This window comes from Tachyglossus aculeatus, chromosome X1, assembly GCF_015852505.1.
Source record: "Tachyglossus aculeatus isolate mTacAcu1 chromosome X1, mTacAcu1.pri, whole genome shotgun sequence".
In the NCBI taxonomy this organism is placed as follows: domain Eukaryota; kingdom Metazoa; phylum Chordata; class Mammalia; order Monotremata; family Tachyglossidae; genus Tachyglossus; species Tachyglossus aculeatus.
Window position 1 is genome coordinate 67,771,569 of NC_052101.1, and position 24,782 is coordinate 67,796,350.

General features: G+C 41.6%; 1 protein-coding gene across 1 annotated transcript in view; it reads left to right on the forward strand.

The window, feature by feature from the left end:
* ADAMTS9 (ADAM metallopeptidase with thrombospondin type 1 motif 9) overlaps positions 1-24,782 on the forward strand; it is a 180,059-nt gene that overhangs the window by 39,281 nt on the left and 115,996 nt on the right. The window contains exons 10-14 of the mRNA XM_038772003.1: positions 1,964-2,105; positions 2,946-3,053; positions 9,920-10,065; positions 21,324-21,505; positions 21,594-21,730. Of these exons, the coding sequence (XP_038627931.1) occupies positions 1,964-2,105; positions 2,946-3,053; positions 9,920-10,065; positions 21,324-21,505; positions 21,594-21,730 (715 nt within the window). The remainder of the gene's footprint in view (positions 1-1,963; positions 2,106-2,945; positions 3,054-9,919; positions 10,066-21,323; positions 21,506-21,593; positions 21,731-24,782) is intronic.

Below are 24,782 nucleotides of genomic sequence, written 5' to 3' on the forward strand. Positions count from 1 at the left end.
GTGCTGTGTGGGACAGGGATTATGTACAATCCAATTATCGTGCATCTACCCTGGTGCTTAGAAAAGTGCCTGGAACATAGCATGTGCTTAACAAATGCCATTATTATACTACAACAGAGTTCATAAACACAACCCCTGCACATAGGGAGCTTACAGTCTACATAGATATACAATAGACTAGGGATCAGGGAAATAGTGTAGTATAAGAAAATTTACATAAATTGGGTTGGATTGTTGGATGAGGGTTGGATGAGTACAAGTTCACAGCCAATGCAACGGGGAGGGTGGGTAGGGAAATAAAGGGTTTAGTTTGGGAAGGCCTTTGGAGGAGATGTGATTTTTGGAGGGTTTTGAAGATGGGACAGTGATGGACTGTTAGATATGAAAGGGGATGAAGTTCCAGACTTAAGGGAGAATATGTGCAAGGGGTTGGTGGTGGGATAGATGAAATCAAGGTACAGAGAGTAGGTTAATTCAATAAATGTTGATGTTAGAGTAGCAAAATGAGCAAGCTGGATTGTAGTAGGAGATTAATGAGGTAAGGTAGGTGGGGGAGAGCTGATTGAGTGCCTTAAAGCCAATGGTGAGGAATTTCTGAGTGGTGCTGAAGGGAATGGGCAACCCTTGGAGTTTTTGGAGGAGTAAGGAGATATGAACAGAGCGATTTTTCAAACAAAATCATCTGGGCACCAGAATGAAATATGGACTGGAGAAGGGAGAAATAGGGTGCAGGGAGATCAGCAAGGGGGCTGACACAGTAATCAAATTGGGGAATGAAGAGTGCTCATAACATGGCGGCAGTTTGGATTGAGAGGAAAGGGCAGATGCAAGAGATGTGATGGTAAAGATAACAGGATTATATGACAAGATTGAATTATTCTTGAATCAACTTAAAAATCCACCAATCAATGGCATTTATTGAGTGCCTTCCAAATGCTAAGGATTGTACTGAATGCTTGGGAGAGTACAGTAGTAGCAAGATGCACATTCATTGCTTTCAAGGAGTTTGCAAACTAAAGGGAGAAATAAACAAGCATTTTTAACAAGTAGTAAACTATTCAGCCACAATTTGCATTTCTGTATATGCATTTATGCATCTCTTCTTCTCATGTGCATATATTCATATTCAATGTTGTCTACATCTGTCTCCCTCAGGGTATAAGATCTTGTGGGCAGGGAACTACGTGTTTTATGCTTCTGCGGTATTTCCTAAGTGCTTAGAACAGTGCATTGCACTCACTAAATATTAAATAAGTACTCACTAAATACTACTATTATTATTACTACTAATAAGAGCAAGGTGGAAGAAGGAAGAAAACAAACAGATTGAAAACAACTGAACAAATAATTGAATGCGCAGATAGATATATAAATACAACAAGGTCTAAAAATACGGGTGCTGAGGATAGGGCTAAGGTCTGATGCAACTGGAGTATTTTAAATTAATAGGGGAAGGCTTCCTGGAGGAGGTGGTATTTAGGAGTGCTTTTAAGATGGGGAGAGCTGTGATCTGGTGGATTTGTGAGGAAAGGGAGTTTCAGCTTGGGGAAATAGGACAAGCTAGGGTTCGGAGGTGGGAGAGAGCAAGGTACCTTTACTAGGTTAGCTTGGGAGGAACGAAGAGTGTGAATTGGGGAGAATTGGGTGGAGAGCTGATAAAAAGGATAGAGAGAGACTTACAGCCAATTTTAAGGAGTTTTTTCTAGATGTGGAGGAAGATGGGTGACCACATTGAAAGTAAGTGCACATTTACAAGCTTTTCCACATTTTTACCAGCTGACTCTTCTCACCAGAAGGTTCATAGAAAGTATTAAGAACTTCGTTATAGAAAAACATGCTTGCACAAACAAAATCAGCATTCTTTAGTTGTCATCTGGAATAAATCATTATCCTTGGCAAGCAACTATTTGTATAACTGCTATTAGACATAACTCTTTCCGTTTTGTTTTTATATTTTCTTTAGCACGGGTTATGGGGAGTGTTTGCTTAATGAACCTGAATCAAGAACGTACCCTTTACCACCACAACTCCCAGGTCTCATATACAATGTTAACAAGCAGTGTGAACTGATTTTTGGACCAGGCTCTAAAGTGTGCCCATATATGGTAAGTGGCAGCACTGAATAAGACTTAACCTTAACCATAATGTGGCATGAAATGTTGAACCTCTTAGTTTGGGGTTTTAGTTTCTTGTTTTATTTTGGGGCTAAATTTCCCACTAATAACAGATACCAGATTGATAACCGTCTGCTTCTTCCTCATGCCTCTACCCTGTGGAAAAGGGTTCTGACTAGAGAAGTAGTCCTCGATCCTTTCAGTCTGATAACTGAGGCAAAAGTCTCCACAGACCACCTTCGTTGGGAAAGGGGAACTCTGCTACCAAACAGGGAGGCCGTAATTTTGAATTCCTTCCCCATGCCCTGCTGTAATATAACTCTGGGAACACATTGAAGGGAGCCCAAGGTCAGTGAAGGGATTAAAAGTCTTTGGAAGTGCAGCAGCAGAATCATGATAGCAAGCTCTCCTGTGGCCTGAAGAAATCATGCATGATCTGTGGACCACAGTTTCAGAAAAAGTACCTTAAAGATAAAAATAGTTTTTATTGTCTATTTTATTTAACCTGTTGGCTAAGGATGTCATCAGCCAGAAGTACTACTTAATATCCCTTTTGATGGTGTTAAGTTTTGAAAAGGATAATTGGGCTTTGTGGGAAATAGACCTGTGAGTAATAGCTGGTTATAAGGTAAAGTGCTTAACCTGAGTTGGAATTATCCTCATGAACTTCTAGTTCTATTTCTCATCCCTGAAACATTCCACTTACAAATTCATAGTTGTTTTCTTAATCATGATCATTCAGCAATAAATTACTCTTAACATGCCCTATGGATCAAGAGCTTGTTATACTGTCATGAGCCATTGACCATAATGTCATTGTTGCCAATTAAGCAGATGCAGTGTAGACGACTCTGGTGTAGTAATATAAATGGAGCTCACCAAGGTTGCCGGACTCAGCATACTCCTTGGGCTGATGGGACAGAGTGCGAACCTGATAAGGTCAGTAATATTCCATATTGTTGTCCTTTTTAATCATGAATAACTTTAATTCTTTTTAGTCAGTAGACACTTGAATAACTATTATGTAGCTAGTGGGTTTTGTTCTGATATTATTTGACACATACTTCTTTTATAAAACTATCATTGCTTTAAAGTATTACCCGTCTTTAACATTGTAAATAGAGGTTTTCTTACCCATTATTGACCTCGGTTATTAGTCTCAAATATGAAGGATAAGAGCTCTTCCAAATAGACATTTTCATTCCACCAAGACTGGCTTCACCCCAATATGAGAGAAAGAACAGATAAATTTCTTCCTTCAGTCTGACTGATAATATGTTCAGGTAGAATAAATGTGTAGGTACTATTTTGATTTCTTAACCCATCCTTAATTTTTCTTCTGTGCTCTGTTTCCTTCTTTGTCTCCTTCATCTTGCTCTTTCCGTATCTTCCCTTCACCTTTCCCTATCTCTAATTCTGTTTCCTGGGTCCCTTCCCACCCTACTTACTTTGTCTCATTATTTGCAGTTGATCAGATTCACTGATCATATTAATTTCTATTTTAATAGTAAATACTTCAGAAGATGTGGTAGTGGGAGTGCCTCACTCATCAATAAGGTCTCTAGACTGTGAGCTCGTTGTGGGCAGGGAATGTGTTTGATGTTATATTGTATTCTCCCAAACACTTAGTACAGTCCTTTGCACACAGTAAGTGCTCAATAAATATGATTATTATTTAGTAGTAGTAGTAATAATAATAGTCTGGGTTAAGTGTGGATGATGTGTGGCAAGCCACTAACACTGCAAACTCAAGATCTGACATATTGAAAGTCTGGAAAGAGTAGCAACACTAATGATTCCTTCAGTGGATTCATGCAGTAGTATATACAGTCCTCATTACTACACACACACACACGCACACACACACATGCACACTCTCTCTCACAAGAACATAAACATAAGAACATAAGAGTTGTCATTACTGCATCAGACTTGGGACCACTCGAATGGTCTCTGACAGTGGCAAAAGGATACTTGGAAAAGTACTGTTATGTTTCTTCTTAGCATTATCAAGAACCAACATAACTTAAAGCAAGGTCAAATATAAATGATGGAGTTACCCCAAAATTACAACCTTATTGGAAGAGGGTAGTGTTGAGGAAATTTGAAATTAGTTTACTTTGTACACTTTGTACATTTTGAACAACTTAAGATGCTGGTGAGACATCCTGGTAGATGGTGGTAGTCAAGTACTTATATATCCACATAACCATTTTTTTGTTCTTTTTTTCCCCTCCTATCTGTAAACTTTTTGGTGCCTGTCTTCCAACTAGATTTTCAGATCCTTGTGGTCAGGGATCGTGTTTTCTAACTGTTGCATTCTAAGCACAAAATACAGTGAACTGTGCAGATTGAGTTCTAGTAGATCATTCCTCTAGACTGATTGTGGGGAGGGAATGTGTCTACCAACTCTGTTGTAATGAACACACTGAAATACTTAATACAATGCTCAGCACACTGAAACAGTACAATGCTCACACAATAAATACCATTGAGCAGTGAGGTAAGTTTGGAGCATTGGAAAGTGTGTTTGCTAGCACCATACTTCCAGTGAGCTTCTTCAGAGTCTGATATTCACCTGCTGTGTATTTGTTAAGCACTTACTATGTGTCAAGCACTGTTCTAAACTTTGGAGTAGATACGAGATTGGACACAGTTAATGAGATTGGACACAGTCCCTGTCTCCCATAGGTCTCACAGTTTAAGTAGGAAGGAGAACAGGTATTAAATCCTCATTTTACAGTTGAGGAAACTGAGGCACAGAGATGTTGTCAATCAGCCAATTAATCATGAGATTTATTGAGCTCTTACTTTGTGCAGAGCACTGTACTAAGCGCTAGGGAAAGTACACTATCAGAGTTGGTATACGCATTCCCTGCCCAAAATGAGTTTACAGTCTAGAGGGACTGTAAGTTACTTGCCCAAGGTCATACACCAGGTAAGTGGTGGAGCCAGGATTAAAGCCCAGGTTCCCTGACTCCCAAGCTTGTGCTCTTTCCACTAGATCATGCTGCTTCCCAACAAAACCTAATGACAACAAAAATATAATGACATATTTCATAGGTATCAATCAATCAATTGTATTCATTGAAGTCTTACTGTGTGCAGAGCACAGTACTAAGCACTTGAGAGAGTACAATAAAACAGAGTCAGTAGATATATTCCCTGCCTACAATGTGCTTGCAGTCCAAAAAAATTCCTAAAAAATGTTATAAAAGATTCATTTGATCATATTTATCGAGCACCTATTGTACTGTGCGCAGTGCACTGAACTAGGTACCTTGAGAAGTTTGATAATATTAAAAGACAAGTTCCTGCTCTAAATAAGCTTACAGTCAAATGGGGTATTATCTAATCAAAAATTTACATCTTTTCTGGTATTTGGCTATCCTGAAAACTCAAAGCATAAACAAACTTTGTTGCAAAAAATAAATAACCTTGAGTGCACGTCTTACCAAGAAACCGCCAAATATATTTACACGTGTCTCTCTAGGACAAGTCGCCAACCTTAGTTCAATCAATCTCATTGTAGCCCCTAACTCAAGATTTTCTAAATATTGCAAGAAAACCTCCCAACTCCCCAAACACTGTGTGATAAATAGGCCTAAATTCTAAGAGTTAAGATAAAATTTAGATGATGCTCCCCAAATGCACCATGCATTTATAAAGATAAAAGATTCATTTCCCACAAAAGATTTGTCAAGAAAATTTAGTAAAATTAATCAAGCAAGAAAGAAGTATAGGTACATTTTTATACACTATGTGAAAAGATACAACATCCAATCACTGTTATTAAAGAGGAAAGTGTGTGTTAATTCAACTATGTATGTGTACACACAACACACACATACATAGTTTTCCTTCATGTTTAAAGATGTTTCCACTGACTGTGAAGTTTATCTGTGGCTGAAAAGGCTGGGGTGAGACTGAAAGCTTCATCTAAACCATGTGTGCTTGTCATCTGTGTAAAATTGCCTATTTTACTATGATTAGAGTGGTTCCATTAGAGTGAGTAGAGAAGCAGTGTGGCCTAATGGGAAGAGCACAGGCCTGGAAGTCAGAGAACCTGGTTCCAAAATGGGCTCTACCATTTGATTGCTGTGTAACCTTGAGCTAGTCACTTAACTTCTCTGTGCCTCAGTTTCCTCATCTGTCAAATGGGGATCAAATACCTGTTCTCTCACGTACTAAAACTGTGAACCCCACATGGGACCTGATGGTCTTGTACCTACCCCAGTGTTTATTAGTACAGTGCTTGGCACATCATAAGTGGTTGACAAAAAAAATCATAATTATTATTATTATTCCATTTGTACTTGGGTGCCATGGTGATTTGTAAGGGGTCATAAACTTTAGTAACAAGTAAAAGCCCTAAATTTGGTGGTGGTCAGCATATCACTGAATATCTTCAATGTTAGCATCCATCCACTGGCCACTCATGTTTCTTAGCTTGATCTGTAGGACCTATTGCAAGTCTTTGAAGGTCTCCATTTTGTATGATCAAGAGGTGCCACAAGGTGTTGATGCATTTCTTGCTTTCCTATTAATAATTTAAAAAAAAATCTTGTCTGTTGAATTATTATTAATATTGTTTTGGTGAATGATTCACCAATTTTTATTTTCTTCATCCCTTCATTAAGTCTGTTCACATTTTCATTTTAGCCCTGTTTCTAAGATTTATAACTCATTGTTCCAATTCTCCTCATGAGAAAAATTGAACTAGTAGTTTCCCATCCAAATTTTAAAAATCACATTTCTGTGAAATATCATTTAGATGACTTTACACATTTTCTGAAAGACTAAATATTTTCTGGCTTTAAATTTCACAATCATTTTAATACTTAACATTGATGGCCTATCCACTATAATAATAATAATTTTGGTATCTATTAAGTACTTTCATTCATTCATTCAGTTGCATTTATTGAACGCTTACTGTGTACAAAGCACTGTATTAATTGCTTGGGAGAGCTTAGAGCCCAGAGACGAGTTTACTTATTATGTGCCAAGCAGTGTGCTAAGCACTGGGTTAGCTACAGTATAATTGGAACAAATACAGACCTTGTCCCACATCCTTCTAATAATCAAAGAACAATTAGATTGTATAATTAATAATTTCAATAACTAATCATTATTCTAAAATTACTATGTTACCTGCACTGTATAATTATACTGAAAGTTGACTTCCTAATCACCCCCATTTCCTTGTGTTAATGAATCCCAGGTAACCTCAGGCACTTACCTAATTCTTATTAATGGCCACACTAATTAATTCATATTAATGGCCCATGTGACTCCTAGGAATACCACCCACATGCAGGAAGTGCAGGTGAAAGCAGAATACAAGTAGTCTTAAGTGCTTATTAATCCAAGTGATCTTAGATTAATTTCTTATTTATAAAATATTCATAAATGTGAGTTCTTCCCTAAATATTTAAAGGTTTTGCATGAATGTATGTATCAAGAATATTTTTGAAGGTCATATTTTTTGACCCAAATATCTTTGAGGCGATCTGTGCAATGAGTATATATGTATACTGTATATATGTATATATATGTATATCACCTATATATATGTATATATGTTTGTACATATTTATTACTCTATTTATGTATTTTACTTGTACATATTCATTCTATTTATTTTATTTTGTTAATATGTTTTGTTGTCTGTCTCCCCCTTGTAGACTGTGAGCCCGCTGTTGGGTAGGGACCGTCTCTATATGTTGCCAACGTGTACTTCCCAAGCACTTAGTACAGTGCTCTGCATGCAGTAAGCGCTCAATAAATACGACTGAATGAATAAGTGAATGAATGAGTGTGAAAGTAATGTTGGTAGGGATTGTCATGCATACAGGATCAATCTCCAACTCCGCTGAGAAACACATATCTGCTTGATTGACAAGACTGAGTACCAGCCAGTCTGGGCATGTCAAAACTCTAAAACTACTTGCCCGACCTCAACACTTTCCCATCTGCAGAGTCCAAATAAGCTGATCAGAAAGGGTAGCACCCAGAGACATGGACTTCTATGAGCACCAGCTATCAATCAGGCAGATTTCTGGTATCAAGTAAATACCATGAAGATTCAATCTCAGAAAAAAATACTTACTATGCATGACCTAACCCAAGTTATTTTTAGTCCATCAATTCTGAATTGTGATGAGACCAGCTATTATCAAATTTCCCTAATGTCTTTTGGTTAACAGATGCTTTGCAGGGGTCTTTAGGGCAGGCAGATTCTATGAAATTTATTTATTTTATTTTGTTAGTATGTTTGGTTTTGTTCTTTGTCTTCCCCTTTTAGACTGTGAGCCCACTGTTGGGTAGGGACTGTCTCTATATGTTGCCAATTTGTACTTCCCAAGCGCTCAGTACAGTGCTCTGCACATAGTAAGCGCTCAATAAATACGATTGATGATGATGATGATGATGATGAAATCCGTGATATCTATTTATTCAACATAGAATCATAAATTATTTTGTGCATCTCTAGCTAGTGTGTACTGATTCAAACATGTAAAGCAGCAAAATGTAGTTCCTTGAGGGCAGGGAATGTGTGTACCCTCTCTGTTGTATTGTACTCTCCCAAGCGCTTAGTACAATGCACTGCATCCATGAAGCACTTGATAGGTACCACTGCACTTCAGCTGAAGTCTGGCTTCATATAGAAATTTTTGCTTCTTTCATAATATAAGCGCTTAGAACAGTGCTTGGCACATAGTACATGCTTAACAAATACCATCACCATCATAACATTTTCATGTATTCAGATGAAGAAATTTTTCTTTACATTTTCTAATGTCTCTATATGCCTACATAATTCAATCAACGTTACCATTTTGGAGAATGAGAAATATAAAATAATTTACAGGTGTTTGACCAAACTTCTAGTAGTAATGTTAAGGACATTTGACTCTCATCAAATACACTTGAATACCTCAGTCAAGTAACCCAAACTACGTGCACTAGTATTCACATATTTTAGGAATATAATTACCAGCTTTGCAAGAGAGAAGTACTAAGAAAGGAAATGATTTAATTTCATCACATGAAATGACCATGGGCAAAATTATTGAGGAGATAGAAGTTGTTTTAGTATTCCACCTTTCTCACATTTTGTGTTTTTTTCTCTTTTTCTCTTACTGTGCTCTTTCCCTCAACTTTGCACCTTCCTTTAAATTTCTTATCTGTCACCCAGACTTCCCCCTGTTCACTCATACTGCTTCTAACAAGAAAAGCAGATGAGTAGAGAAAACTACTCTAAAGCAGCCACCAGCTCTGCTTCATAGATCTGAGTGAGCAGCAGGGCGTACTCACGAACTGCTGTTGCTGTCACTCTTCTTTTTTAGACTACTCTTGTGACCTCTACAGTCTCAGGGCTTTCACTAATTAACATTACTAAAAAATTTAAATCTTCCTTTCTCATTCCTTCCCACTCCAAAATAACAGTGCGCCTCTAGTATTTTATTCTCTTTTAAATGAAACATTGATTTTAGATTAGAATGTAATTACTCATTAAAATATTCACCTCAAACTTATGGGAACTGGGAAAAAATGTGATTCTAAAAATGATTTCTCTTCAATGACTCAGTGGTTTTCAACTGAAAGGTGGATGCATACACCAAAAATTATGGGTCAGAAATTGTATGATGCAGAGACCTACAATTTTCATGGCATGATATAAACAGAATTTAAACTATTTTAAATCAAAATGTGGACTGGAAAAATTACAAGCACTAATTTTGGAATGGAAAGTACCCCCAAGCTATGTATCTCTAATTGTTTGTTTTTATTGAACATAGCACTGCAAGTATGGAGTTTGTGTGCCAAAAGAGCAGGAGATACCAATGACAGACGGATCATGGGGGACATGGAGCCCCTTTGGAACCTGCTCAAGATCCTGTGGTGGTGGTATCAAGACTGCGGTTCGGGAATGCAACAGACCTGAGTAAATAGTCACTTTTAAATATTTTTCAAATGACTTTATGAAAGCCTGAAAGTAACATATGCTGAAGAAACCTAACATTTGTTAATATAAAGCCAACATGGTTGTTCAGATATCCTTCTTGAAGACTTTAGATGTAATGTTCAGACATCTGTAATGTAGAGTCATTATTCTGCAACAAGTCATTATAGTAGGATTATGTAGTTTAAAAAATTGAAAAAACAAAAGGTAAAGTGTAATTATTTCTCAAACTAATAATAATAGCTATAATTATGGCACTTATTAAGTGCCTAGCACTGTTCTAAACACTGGGGTAGATACAAGTTAAGCAGGTTGGGCACAGTTCCTGTCCCACATAGGGCTCACACTCTTAGTCCCCATTTTTCAGATAAGGTAATTGAGGCCCAGAGAAGTTAAGTGACTTGCCCAAGGTCACACAGTAGACATGTGGCATAGCTGGGATTAGAACCCATGTCCTTCTGATTCCCAGGCCCATGCTCTATCCACTAAGCCACACTGCTTCTCCTGCTGTAATCTATGGGTGCCTAAATGTTCAGCCTGCGCCCCTCCTCTCTGAATGGCTGCAGTCTGGCTGTTCAGCAGATGTCCAGAATTCAGATATATGGTGGCCCCTTCACCTTCAAATATCACTAACTTCTCCCAACCCATTGATTATCTGTACATTAACAGAATACCCTCCCTGCTGAATTCCCTGGTTGCTCTGATCCGCCTGACTTCCCATGCCCACTCTCATTTTCGCCACCCAAGTCTCTCTAAACCCCACTGACTTCCAGACTCCACCATTTTGCCTCACCTGACACTGACACCTCTCCAAAACCCTGGCTTTCTCTCCCCGACCTCCATGGCTGATTTCCTCTATTCCTCTGGTTTTCTTCACCTAAGTAAGGCTGTCCTTAGTAATTTCACATCCTCCTGCTGAATTTTTCTACCACCCATTGACTCATCCCCTACTGTGACCCACCCCTCCACCCTTCACTGAAGCCCCCCTGTGTTTCCCACTTACCTGTCCCCTGTCTTTCCTCTCCTACCTCCAGAGCTGCAAGTTTCTCTCTTTCTGCTGTGACTTGATTGATCTTTTTTTCCCCTTTCTTTTTATATTTTTTCCTGTTCCTTCTGCCACTGGTTTAATTCTTTTATGTTATCTTCTGGCTACTTTTGTCCTATTCTTTTTACTTTTATTCCCTTTTGGCCTCTTCTTGTATCTTCTTTCTTCTATCTTCTTGAGCCTATGGAAGCCCTGCTGCTCCTCCTAAGGCCCCATAGTTCTAAATTACTTTGAAGCTCAGAGCTATTTAGCCCTAAACTGACTCATGGGAGGATTGGACAATTTCATGGGGTTATAAATAGCTCTTCACTGATGCCAGAGGAAGCATACAAACTGTTGGAGCCTGAAGAGACTGAGGATTTGTCTCTGGCTTCTGTCCCCTATATTCCATGGAAACTGCCCTCTCAAAGGTCACCAATGACCTCCTGCTTGCTAAATCCAACGGCTCATACTCTATCCTAATCCTCCTCAACCTCTCAGCTGCTTTTGACACTGTGGACCACCCCCTTCTCCTCAACACGCTGTCCAACCTTGGCTTCACATACTCTGTCCTCTCCTGGTTCTCCTCTTATCTCACCGGTCGTTCATTCTCAGTCTCTTTTGCAGGCTCCCCCTCCCCCTCCCCCTCCCATCCCCTTACTGTAGGGGTTCCTCAAGGTTCAGTACTTGGTCCCCTTCTGTTCTCGATCTACACTCACTCCCTTGGTGACCTCATTCGCTCCCACGGCTTCAACTATCATCTCTACGCTGATGACACCCAAATCTACATCTCTGCCCCTGCTCTCTCTCCCTCCCTCCAGGCTCGCATCTCCTCCTGCCTTCAGGACATCTCCATCTGGATGTCTGCCTGCCACCTAAAACTCAACATGTCCAAGACTGAACACCTTGTCTTCCCTCCCAAACCCTGCCCTCTCCCTGACTTTCCCATCACTGTTGATGGCACTACCATCCTTCCCGTCTCACAAGCCCGCAACCTTGGTGTCATCCTCGACTCCGCTCTCTCATTCACCCCTCACATTCAAGCCATCACCAAAACCTGCCGGTCTCAGCTCTGCAACATTGCGAAGATCCGCCCTTTCCTCTCCATCCAAACCGGTACCCTGCTCGTTCAAGCTCTCATGCTATCCTGTCTGGACTACTGTATCAGCCTCCTCTCCGATCTCCCATCCTCTTGTCTCTCCCCACTTCAATCCATACTTCATGCTGCTTCCTGGATTCTCTTTGTCCAGAAATACTCTGGGCATGTTACTCCCCTCCTCAAAAATCTCCAGTGGCTACCAATCAACCTACGCATCAGGCAGAAACTCCTCACCCTCGGCTTCAAGGCTCTCCATCACCTCGCCCCCTCCTACCTCACCTCCCTTTTCTCCTTCTACAGCTCAGCCCTCACCCTCTGCTCCTCTGCCGCTAATCTCCTCACTGTGCCTCATTCTCGCCTGTCCCGCCGTCGACCCCCGGCCCACATCATCCCCCTGGCCTGGAATGCCCTCCCTCCCCACATCTGCCAAGCTAGCTCTCTTACTCCCTTCAAGGCCCTCCTGAGAGCTCACCTCTTCCAGGATGCCTTCCCAGACTGAGCCCCCTCCTTTCTCTCCCCCTCCTCCCCCTCTCTGTCCCCCCCGCCTTATCTCCTTCCCTTTCCCACAGCACCTGTATATATGTATATATGTTTGTACGTATTTATTACTCTATTTATTTATTTTACTTGTACATATCTATTCTATTTATTTTATTTTGTTAATATGTTTTGTTTTGTTCTCTGTCTCCCCCTTCTAGACTGTGAGCCCACTGTTGGGTAGGGACTGTCTCTATATGTTGCCAACTTGTACTTCCCAAGCACTTAGTACAGTGCTTTGCACACAGTAGGCGCTCAATAAATTTGATTGATTGATTGATTGATTTGGCCACAAGTTTAGGAAGAGAGAGACAGAGAAGATTTCCTCTTCTCCCTATCCCTTTTGTGTCTCCCTTGTACTCAGATTTGCACCCTTTATTCAATCAATCAATCAATGGTATTTATTGAGCGCTTACTGTGTGCAGAGCACTGTACTAAGTGCTTGGGAAGTACAAGTTGGCAACATACAGAGACAGTCCCTACCCAGCAGTGGGCTCACAGTCTAAAAGGGGGAGACAGAGAACAAAACCAAACATACTAACAAAATAAAATAGAATAGATATGTACAAGTAAAATAAATAAATAAATAGAGTAATAAATATGTACAAACATATATACATATATACAGGTGCTGTGAGGAAGGGAAGGAGGTGGGATGGAGAGGGGGACGAGGGGGAGAGGAAGGAAGGGGCTCAGTCTGGGAAGGCCTCCTAGAAGAGGTGAGCTCTCAGTAGGGCCTTGAAGGGAGGAAGAGAGCTAGCTTGGCGGATGGGCAGAGGGAGGGCATTCCAGGCCCGGGGGATGACGTGGGCCGGGGGTCGATGGCGGGACAGGCGAGAACGAGGCACGGTGAGGAGATTAGCGGCAAAGGAGCGGAAAGGAGCGGAGGGTGTGGGCTGGGCTGTAGAAGGAGAGAAGGGAGGTGAGGTAGTAGGGGGCGAGGTGATGGAGAGCCTTGAAGCCGAGGGTGAAGAGTTACCCCTCCTTCAGCCCCACAGCATTTATGTACATAGCCATAATTTATTTATTTTTATTAATACCTGTTTCCCCTTCTAGACTGTAAGCTCCTTTTGGTCAGGGGATGTCTACCGACTGTATTAGAGTGTACTCGCCCAAGTGCTTAGTACAGTGCTCTGCACACAGTAAGTGCTTAATAACTACAATTGATTGATTGATTATAGAAAATGGCAGGGACCAGTAATGAATGGTTGGAGGAGCTCAGCAAGGTGTGGGGCATATTAGTAAAGAGTAAGCTCATTATGAGCAGGGAACATGCCTGCTAATTCTATTGTATTGTACTCTCCCAAGCACTTAGATCAGTGCTCTCCACATAGTAAGTGCTCAATAAATACCACTGATTGGTGGATTGATTGAGTAAGGGATCGCAGTGGGAAATAGAGTCATTATGCCTCAAATACTCTGAGATTGAAATAATATCTCTCTTGTCCCGCTCACCACCTCAGTCAGTTACCTCCCTCTTTTCCTTTTTTTTCCTGACTCCTAATTAACCATCTGTTATTTGTGGCATCTGGGCACATACCCAATACACTTTTCATCCCTGCCTATCTGACATCACCCCTTGTCCTCCACCACCACATTTCAGCTGGAACAACTGCCCTGGCAATAAAACTTGGGCAGTAGGAAAATTACATGGATGAATCTGGTCAGCAGGCAAGGTGGAGAAAGTTGACCTCTCTTTGCCCTGGTAGCCAGGAGGGGTTCTTTTGACCTTGCTAGATAAAGTGGGCTCTATTGGGTATTCCAAAAACTTTTCTCAAGACTCTGTGCCATATCTCCTTTTCAGGCAACTATGGCACTTACAAACTTTGCTCTTAGTGTTCCTTAATAATGACAATAATAATAATAATTGTGGTATTTGTAAAGAGCTTACTATGTGCCAGGCACTGTACTAAGTGATGGCACAGATACAAGAAAATCGGGTTGGGCACAGTCCCTGGCCCATATGGGGCTCACAGTCTCGATCCGCATTTTACAGATGAGGTAACTGAGGCCCAGAGAAGTGAAGTGACCTGTCCAAGGTCACACAATAGACAAGTGGCAGAACTGTGATTAGAACCCACCCAGGTCCTTCTGACTCCTAGGCCCATGCTCTATCCACTAGGCCATGCTGCTTCTCCTTAGCTCACCTATCTATAGATATGTCTGCTCAATTTATTTATTTTGATCACTCCAGTTGTAATTTTTTTATGCTTTTCTCCCCCATTGTGGGGTGTATTCTTTGTGGGTAGGGAATGTACTACTTTTTTATTCTGTATTTCCCAAACACCTACTATAGTACACAGCACTAAGTGGGCACTTAGTGCTAATATTACTAGTATTGCTGCTACTACTACTCCAGTATAAATGCCATCATTATTACTACTGCTACTACTGCTATTACAAGATTGTTCTGATACAAGTAGCATATCTTGGTTATTCTGGGCTTCCACAATTAGAAATACACTGAATGTGAAAGTGATGATGATGATGGCATTTGTTAAGCACTTACTACGTGTGAAGCACTGTTCTAAGCACTGGAGGGGATACAAGGTGATCAGGTTGTCCCACGTGGGGCTCACAGTCTTAATCCCCATTTAACAGATGAGGTAACTGTGGCACAGAGAAGTTAAGTGACTTGCCCAAAGTCACACAGCTGACAAGTGGCAGAGTCGGGATTAGAACCCATTCCCTCTGGCTCCCAAGCCCATGCTCTTTCCACTGAGCCATGCTGCTTCTCTTGAGAAGCAGCTTCTTCTTCTTCTTCTTTCTCCTTTTTCTTCTTCTTCTTCTTCTTTCACCTTCTTCCTTCTTCTTCTTCGTCTTCCTTCTTCTTTCTTTCAGTCATATTTATTGAGCGCTTACTGTGTGCAGAGCACTGTACTAAGCACTTGGGAAGTACAAGTTGGCAACATATAAAGACGGTCCCTACCCAACAGTGGGCTTATAGTCTAGAAGGGGGAGGCAGACAACAAAACAAAACATATTAACAAAATAAAATAAATAGAATAAATATATACAAGTAAAACAAATAAATAGAGTAATAAATATGTGCAAACATATATACATATATGCATATATACAGGTGCTGTTGGGAGGGGAAGGAGGTAAGGTGGGGGGGATGGGGAGGGGGAGGAGGGGGAGAGAAAGGAGGGTGCTCAGTCTGGGAAGGCCTCCTGAAGGAGGTGAGCTCTCAGGGCTTTGAAGGGAGGAAGAGAGCTAGCTTGGCGGATGTGCGGAGGGAGGGCATTCCAGGCCAGGGGGAGGACGTGGGCCAGGGGTCGACGGCGGGACAGGCGAGAACGAGGCACAGTGAGGAGGTTAGCAGCAGAGGAGTGGAGGGTGTGGGCTGGGCTGTAGAAGGAAAGAAGGGAGGTGAGGTAGGAGGGGGCAAGGTGATGGAGAGCCTTGAAGCCAAGAGTGAGGAGTTTTTCCTTCTTCTTCTTCTTCTTCTTCCTTCTTCCTTATTCCTTCTTCTTCCTTCTTCCTTCTTCTTCTTCATTCTTCTTCCTTCTTCTTCTTCTTCTTCTTCTGGAGAAAAAGAAATCATCCCAAACTGAACTTGAAGAGGATGTTGATATTGACCATGAACAGTATTTAGAACCAATAAATTCTGTATAAAAAATTGAAGTCCATTAAGGCAAAGATGCCCTCACCCAAAAAACAGGAATTGCTATATAAATACTTCAGTTGTTCATAGTCCTCAGAATCATTTGGGTTGTAATGTTTTTAATAACAACAACAACAACAACAACAACAACAAAACACACCCTAGTGATGTATTAACTTTTACATCATTTCATGAAAGCTCCTGCAAGCTATTTCAACTTTATGGTGTATACCTGTTAATTGAGGAAGGAGGAAAGAAGAGTGGTGTTAAATTACTATTAGAGAAGGTAAGTACCAATGTAAGTGGGGAAGTTGCTTCAAAAAAGAAAACCAATCATAAAATGCACCAACTATGGAAAGCAATGAACTAAGGTAAAGTAATATGCAAAGTACAAGTTAGGCTATTCGTATGAGTTGATCATATAGATGGAGTGAAGAAATCACATTATATTTGAAATTTGAGTTATTCTAAAAGAGGGGTTCTTATTCTTTTTGGGGTTACCTCTTCCATGCTCTGATGACCTTAAGGACATAGAGTCCAGTTTCTCTTAAGGCCCAATATGTGTCTCAGTTAAAAGAGCCTTGCCAATTTCACTGTCCAGTATTTATTTTAAAGAAATATTGAAGGGGGTGAGGGAGATTCTTCACGGATCCAGAGACTTTTTCATATTGCATTTTGTAATTTTTCAGTAGAGTAATAAGCAAATAAAAGGAATACAGTGCTCCTATTGAAACATTTTAAGGTCGGGAGAAAGATAGGCAAGTGTGTGGATGATAGGTTTTTAAATTTGGGGCAAAGGAATGGGTCTAGATTTATCATTATGGAATGAGTCCAGAATTTGCCCTTGTCTTGGAGAAGTTTATTAATGGGGGACTTCACTATCCTTTTATATTTTTTCAAGACTGTAGAGTCCTTGTGGGCAGGGAATGTGTCTACCAACTCTGTTATATTGTACTCTCCCAGATGCTTGATACAGTGCTCTGCATACAGAAATACTCAGTAAATGCAATTGATCAATTGATTCATCTTGCTTAAAAATTGAAGTCTGTTGCTGAATTAAACATTCATTTAAAAATAGAGAGTTTACCATGCCCAAGAAGGAAAGAAATTATCACATAAGTAGATAGATATGGCTATAGTCAACATAGCCATTTATAAAAGTTAAAGTAAGGTAAGTAAATCTCTAAAATGTAAGCTTATTACACCCAGGGGTGATAAAAGATATTTTTCCCCATTTATATTTTTATTCAACTGGTGATATGAGTGACCGGTTTTTTGAGGAAGTAGGAATAGGGAGACAAGTCGAGAAATTGGCTATTTCTGAAAGAATTTATACCAAATTCTAGAGTTAATGCACCAAATATAGCTGAATATGTAAGAAAATTATGTGTAAAGAATCAGTAGTCAACTGTACATGAGCTGCCTCATATTTGAAGTGACTGCCATTCAAGTGTAGCTATAGAGTCTGTCTAAAGGTTCCAACTTGTCTTTGTAACGTTCCATTTCTAGAAAAACATTTTTTTTCCTTTCTTCTTTCAAATGCAACTCTAAAATGAATCTGGTGCTTAGGAATCACAATTCTATTTTTCATTTAAAAGCCATTTTCTCTTGTTGGCTGAAGGAGAACATAGCTTATGAAAGTGATAAATGTTATAATGAATATTCTTCCCAGAAAAGAAATTCCAAAGTGGAATCATTGAATAGAGTAAATTATACTTTTTAGTCACCATTTGATACAATTCATGCCAAGTATACAATATAGGAGATAGGAAAACCAAAACATTTCACAGTAGCTATAGATTATTGCTTGCAAACTGATAATTCTCAAAGTGCTGTCAGTGGAAAGTGGGAACAAACCCTACTATGCAGTCTTTACACTGACTAAGGATGGGGTAGCAATCAGGCAAAGGGCTAGAAAGAATGGGGAGATTAATGGGAGTTCAGGACTCCAGTGATAACTTCCCATTTTGTCTGTTCTTCAAGTAAACCTTTCATAGGCAGGGCGGTTTAAACACCACTAATAGGAATAGTAATAATGATGGTGGTATTTGTTAAGCAGTTACTATGTGCTAGGCACTATACTAAGTGCTGGAGTACAAGAAAATCAGGTTGGACACAGTCCCTGGCCCATGTGGGGCTCACAGTCTTGATCCCCATTTTACAGATTAGGTAACTGAGGCCCAGAGAAGTGAAGTGACTTGCCCAAGTTCATGCAGCGGACAAGTGGTGGAGCCAGGATTGGAACCCATGACCTTCGTACTACCAGGCCCCTGCTCTATCCACTAAACCATGCTGCTTCATCACTACCTTTTCACTGCCTGTGGGCAACATTTTGATGGTCATAGCCTCACTAGCTATGAGTTTTCTGCTGGACTTTCCCACCTGCAGATTCACATTTAGTAAAACATGGTCCCCCATCAGAAAAAATAAAGGAGCACAACAATATTTAAAGCAGATGCACATGATAATAATAATAATGATAATAAAATTCATGAAACATTCCATAATTTTTTGTTAATGATGTGCATCTAGCTTTACTTCTATTTATTCTGATGACTTGACACCTGTCCACATGTTTTGTTTTGTTGTCTGTCGCCCCCTTCTAGACTGTGAACCCATTGTTGGGTATGGACTGTCTCTATATGTTGCCAACTTGTACTTCCCAAGTGCTTAGTACAGTGCTCTGCACACAGTAAGCGCTCAATAAATATGATTTAATTAATTAATTAATAATAACAATAACATCATCAATAATCATATTTGTTAAGCACTTATTATGTGTCAAGCACAGGGGTAGATACATGCTAATTAAGTTGGACCCAGTCCCTGTCCCACTTGGTGCTCGCAGTCTAATTAGGAAGGAGAACAGGTATTGGAGGTCCATTTTACAGGTGAGGAAACTGAGGCACAGAAAAATTAAGTGACCTGCCCTTGTCGACACAACAGGCAAGTGGCAAAGTCAGGATTAGAACCCAGGTCCTCTGATGTCCAAGCCCAGGCTGCTTATTTTAGTCATGTAGCATCGTTCCATTGTTCTCTCTCTAGGTCTATTCAGCCTTTGGCATCTCCTGCTGGGGTTGCTAAATACTTTGGTGATGCATACCTGTACATTGGCACTTTTCTCTCTCTTTTAAAATGTAATAATACTACCAATTATGGTATTTGTTAAGCACCTACTATGTGCCAAACACTGTAATAAGCACTGGGATAGATACAAGATAATCAGTTTGGACACAGTCCCTGTCCCACCTGAGGCTCACAGTTTAAGTAGGAGAGAGTAGGACTTGATCTCCATTTCACAGATGAGGAAACAGAGGCACAGAAAAGTTAAGTGACCTGCCCTTGTTCACCCAGCAGACAGGAGACAGAGCTGGGATTAGAACCCAGGTCTGTACTCTTTCCGCTAGGGTACATTGCTTCCCGCACTGTTTTGCTTTACGAGGAGAGGTGAAAAAATAATTCAAATTATAATGTGAGAATCCTCCTAGTGGCTTCAGGGGCTCTTTTAAGACACATGGCAAGTATTAGAGTTTCCATGATAAGTTTTATTAGATATTAGCTTCTGGTAATGTGTTATGTATGTTGCTCAATGCTACATCTGGAAAACAAATGTACAGAATTGCATTCAGAGCTTTGATAGGCTGCACGTTTACAAGAAACCTTGTATTCTTCTCAATTGCCATACCAAAGGTAATGAAACCAATGTGCCTCTCCTAAGATAGTATCACAAATGCAATTGTATTTCCCTTTTAAAAATAATTTTAACATTACCAGAAGTGAAGTGGCTTGTCCAAGGTCACATCCAAGCCGTCACCAAAACCTGCCGGTCTCAGCTCCACAACATTGCCAAGATCCGCCCTTTCCTCTCCATCCAAACTGCTACCCTGCTTGTTCAAGCTCTCATCCTATCCCATCTGGATTACTGTATCAGCCTCCTCTCCGATCTCCCATCCTCTTGTCTCTCCCCACTTCAATCCATACTTCACGCCGCTGCCCAGATTGTCTTTGTCCAGAAACGCTCTGGGCATGTTACTCCCCTCCTCAAAAATCTCCAGTGGCTACCAATCAACCTACGCATCAGGCAGAAACTCCTCACCCTCGACTTCAAGGGTCTCCATCACCTCGCCCCCTCCTACCTCACCTCCCTTCTCTCCTTCTACAGCCCAGCCCGCACCCTACGCTCCTCTGCCGCTAATGTCCTCACCGTGCCTCGTTCACGCCTGTCCCGCCGTCGACCCCTGGCCCACGTCATCCCCCTGGCCTGGAATGCCCTCCCTCCCCACATCCGCCAAGCTAGCTCTCTTCCTCCCTTCAAGGCCCTACTGAGAGCTCACCTCCTCCAGGAGGCCTTCCCAGACTGAGCCCCTCCCCCTCCTCCCCCTCCGCCTTACCTCCTTCCCTTCCCCACAGCACCTGTATATATGTATATATGTTTGTACATATTTATTACTCTATTTATTTATTTATTTATTTTACTTGTACATATCTATTCTATTCATTTTATTTTGTTAATATGTTTTGTTTTGTTCTCTGTCTCCCGCTTCTAGACTGTGAGCCCACTGTTGGGTAGGAACCGTCTCTATATGTTGCCAATTTGTACTTCCCAAGCGCTTAGTACAGTGCTCTGCACACAGTAAGCGCTCAATAAATATGATTGATTGATTGATTGGTGGAGCAGGGATTAGAACCCAGGTCCATCTGATGCTCAGATCCAATCTTTCTCCACTATGCCATACTGCTTCTCATGCTGCCTCAGTTGACTGAGTCGTTGTTCAAAGAACATGTCATCTGTGTTCCTCAAAAGAAAAGTCATTGCATCTTAGTTCCGTTGCTCCAGAGATTCTATCGTTGTAGGAAAATCTGGCCAGTTAAGAGGTTAGGGGCTCTAGAATTAAGGCCAGGGAAAATGCATAGGGAGTACTGAATCAGAAGAAATATATCACATCAGGGTGTACTCTTTATGATTTTCACAGGCCCAGAAATGGTGGCAGATACTGTGTAGGTCGAAGAATGAAATTCAAATCTTGCAACACTGAACCATGCTCTAGGCAGAAGAAGGACTTTCGAGATGAACAGTGTTCTGATTTTGATGGAAAACATTTCAACATTATCGGTCTACTTCCTAATGTGCGCTGGGTTCCTAAGTACAGTGGAAGTAAGTATATCAGGAAGAAAACTTCAACTGAATTCAGACACTTGGTGAAGACATAAAATTCACATCATGCCATCTTTTGTCTTAACAGTTTTAATGAAAGACCGGTGCAAGCTCTTCTGTAGGGTTGCAGGAAATACGGCATACTATCAGCTCCGAGATAGAGTGGTAGATGGCACACCTTGTGGCCAAGACACTCATGATATCTGTGTCCAAGGACTTTGTCGGGTAAGTATCCCTTCTTTTTTAAGAACGGCCCCATTTTCACACTGAAGAGACTTGAAAAATTGGGTGTCCAAACAGTGGCTTGGAGCGTGTTTTGGGAGTGAGAGCATGTCATTTTTTTCTTGATCTTGGCTCTTTGTTGACACTCCCAGAAATGATTTATACATTTGCCATAGATAAATAAATAGCTGCTTTGCCCTGTGCTGCAGTCACTAGATTTCCCATTCAGCCTATTTCCATATCAGCTCTTTTGAGTTTAATCCTTTTGTTGTCACTGGTTTTGGTAGGAGCAGCAGATCTGGTACCTCAGGAACCTCATTTTGTGGTAGAATCGAATTCCCAGGTGGCCACCTACTGTAACTCTTAAATAAATAATCAATATTTTTTTCAAAGTGGACAAACAACCTTCCCATCAGAGCAAAATTTCACTCATGATAACAGTAGATTTCTTACCTCTAAACCCTGTCTCAGTAGAACAGGACTCTGAAGGACTGAATGCTGAACTATAATACAAAGCAATAGTTTTCCGTCTCATTTTCTTTTTTTTTTTCTTGGAAGCTGCATTTTTATTCTGTAATCCAGAATCACCTGGTTCTCTCAGAGGTGGGTATAGGTCTCGTCAGCTCATCAATAGGTAGGTACATTTCAAGAGACCAAAGAGGATTGTGCTGCTGTGAAAAGCTTCAGGAGTGGCCCTGTCAGGTAGGAGACCTGAGACCCATCCACTTGGGTCCAAGCCCCCTCTCCTACACTCCCCCACCCCCAGGGTACCTGCGCAGGGTAGTCCCTCCCTCTCCAGATTTCCCTTCTCTGCTGGAGGAATCACTCTACGATCTGAAGCTCCACAAACGAACTTCAGGAGAACTACTGCAAGGTAAGTCTGTAACTTCTACCTGAGATTGGGTAAGGGGATGTATTTGCCCCTTGCCCACTTCTCTAGGCAGATGGAATGCCTTTGCCTCTACAGTCAGATGGCAGGGTGGCTACCAGGGTGGCTACCAGCCTCCATCATCCCCTCTTCTGCTCCTGCTCGTACTGGCAGTTTGGGAAAGGGTGACTTCCAATTTGGAATCCCATCAACTTTCCCAAACAGCCCAGAAGACCCTCTTCTTGGTCTCCCCTGCAGCTCTGCCAGGTTCAGGATCCCTACTTTTTCCTCTCCACCTAGAGGTCTCTTCTCAGCAGGCTCTCTCTGCCAGAGCCCCAGGCCTACTCGGACCCCCCCACCCCCTGCCGCCAAAGTCAGGGGAAGCTTAAACCCAATGCCCTCATTTCCCATCCCCTATGCTGCCAGCAATTTCTTGGGGTGTGGGAAGGACCCCAGTCTCCCCCACCCTGGGGAGTCCCCTTCTCTAGGCCCTTTAGCTTCTACCACTATTTGGACAGGTCCACGCCTGATACTCTAACCCCAGTCTTGCTGGGGTGGTATGTTCCTGCCTTTTCCTGTTCCCTTATGCCTGATTTGAGTGGCGTAAAGGTTTTCTAACTGAGTGAGTCTCTCCACCCAGTTAGAGAGGCAGGAGCTATCTTAGACCTCTTTTCTGTGTGGTGCTTGGTGGAGGGATGTAAATGTGACTCACATGAGCACTCCAACCCATCCCTCCTCCATCCTTCCTTCCCAAGAAAGAAACAGTTAGTTTTTCTTGAGGGAAGGAGGGAAAACTTCAGCCTTTTGAAAGCCAAAGCCAACTTATTTTTTCCCTGCTGGAGAAATGTGTAGGCTTAATAATCACCCTCCTCCAAGACAGGATTGGGAAGAAGTATTCTCAGGGTAAAGCTCCTCCCTGGGAGTCTGGAGGAAAAAAAACCAATGGGGTAGGAACCCTTGAGGGGAGGGGCCTTAAGGGAGGAGCCCTTTCTGGGACATTTTACTGTCTTTTTTTTAACCCGGTCAACTAGCAGCCTGCCTAGAAACTACTAGCCAGGTTTTCACTGCTTTGGCTGCTTCCTCCTAATGCTTGTAGGTGGCAATGGCTTTGACTACTAAGCCTACAGCCTGAAAGTGCTTAACATGTGGATCAAGGATTGGTGCACCTCTGCCACCCGCGGGAACCCTGGATGAGGTAAGCTGCTCTGCGCCGACCACAGCACCAGCTGACCCTGTCCCAGTTCCCCTGAGCCCACCTAATACAATTGTTCATCCAAGACAGTGGAGGCTGTCATATTGGCGGGCACCTCTGGGCAAAATCCTGGTCCAATCACTGTGAGACCTTCTCAAAGAACTGATTGCATCAATGGCCCTGCAACAAGTTGCTGTTGTCCTGACTCCACCAGGCCTATCTCACCATGCTCCAACCAAGCAAGAGACCCTTCTAAAGCAAGATAAGAGCTGCACTGCATTTCAGGAGATTACCTCCTTTTCCAGGTCTTTGCACAGCAAAACATATGGGATAGAGGTCCCCATCCTCCAAGGATTCATCCTATTCCCTCTCCATGGCAAGTCGTGAATTAAAGTGTCAAGAGACCAACTACACAACGTTCTCCCAGTTGGATGAGGCACAGACTTTTGAGGTGTCTTGCTTTACAGCAATCTGAAGAAGATGGAGGAGGCCAGAGAAGAACAAACCAAAAACCTATCCCAAAATTCCCAAGTGCAGCACTACACCCTATGCCCAAAACACTAGATAGTAGCAGGTAGGTGGTCCAGCTACCTGGTCTACCTTGCCCAATTCCAAAGAAGATTATGAGGCAAAGTGAAGGACAATTTTCCCAAGAACTCCAATTTAATGATAATGTTGATCACCGATAGTGCACTGTATATTATAGTCTCCTCAAGAGCAAAAGAACTGTGTCATTTCCTTGTCTTGTATGTTCTCAAATCCAGTGTTTTGCACCGGTAGCTCTCAATAAATGTGGTAGTGGCCATCGCCACTGATGACTGGACATGGAAATAATCCCAGTTTCGGAGGCTAAAGGGTCTCCATTATGTACTGACCAGCGCAATGGCTATGTCTGTTGAGACAAGATGCAAGGCCTGATTGTGTCTAGCCAATGTCCTGAACAGGAAACAATCCACATGAACACCACTTGATTGCAAGCTGGAAGCATAATGGTC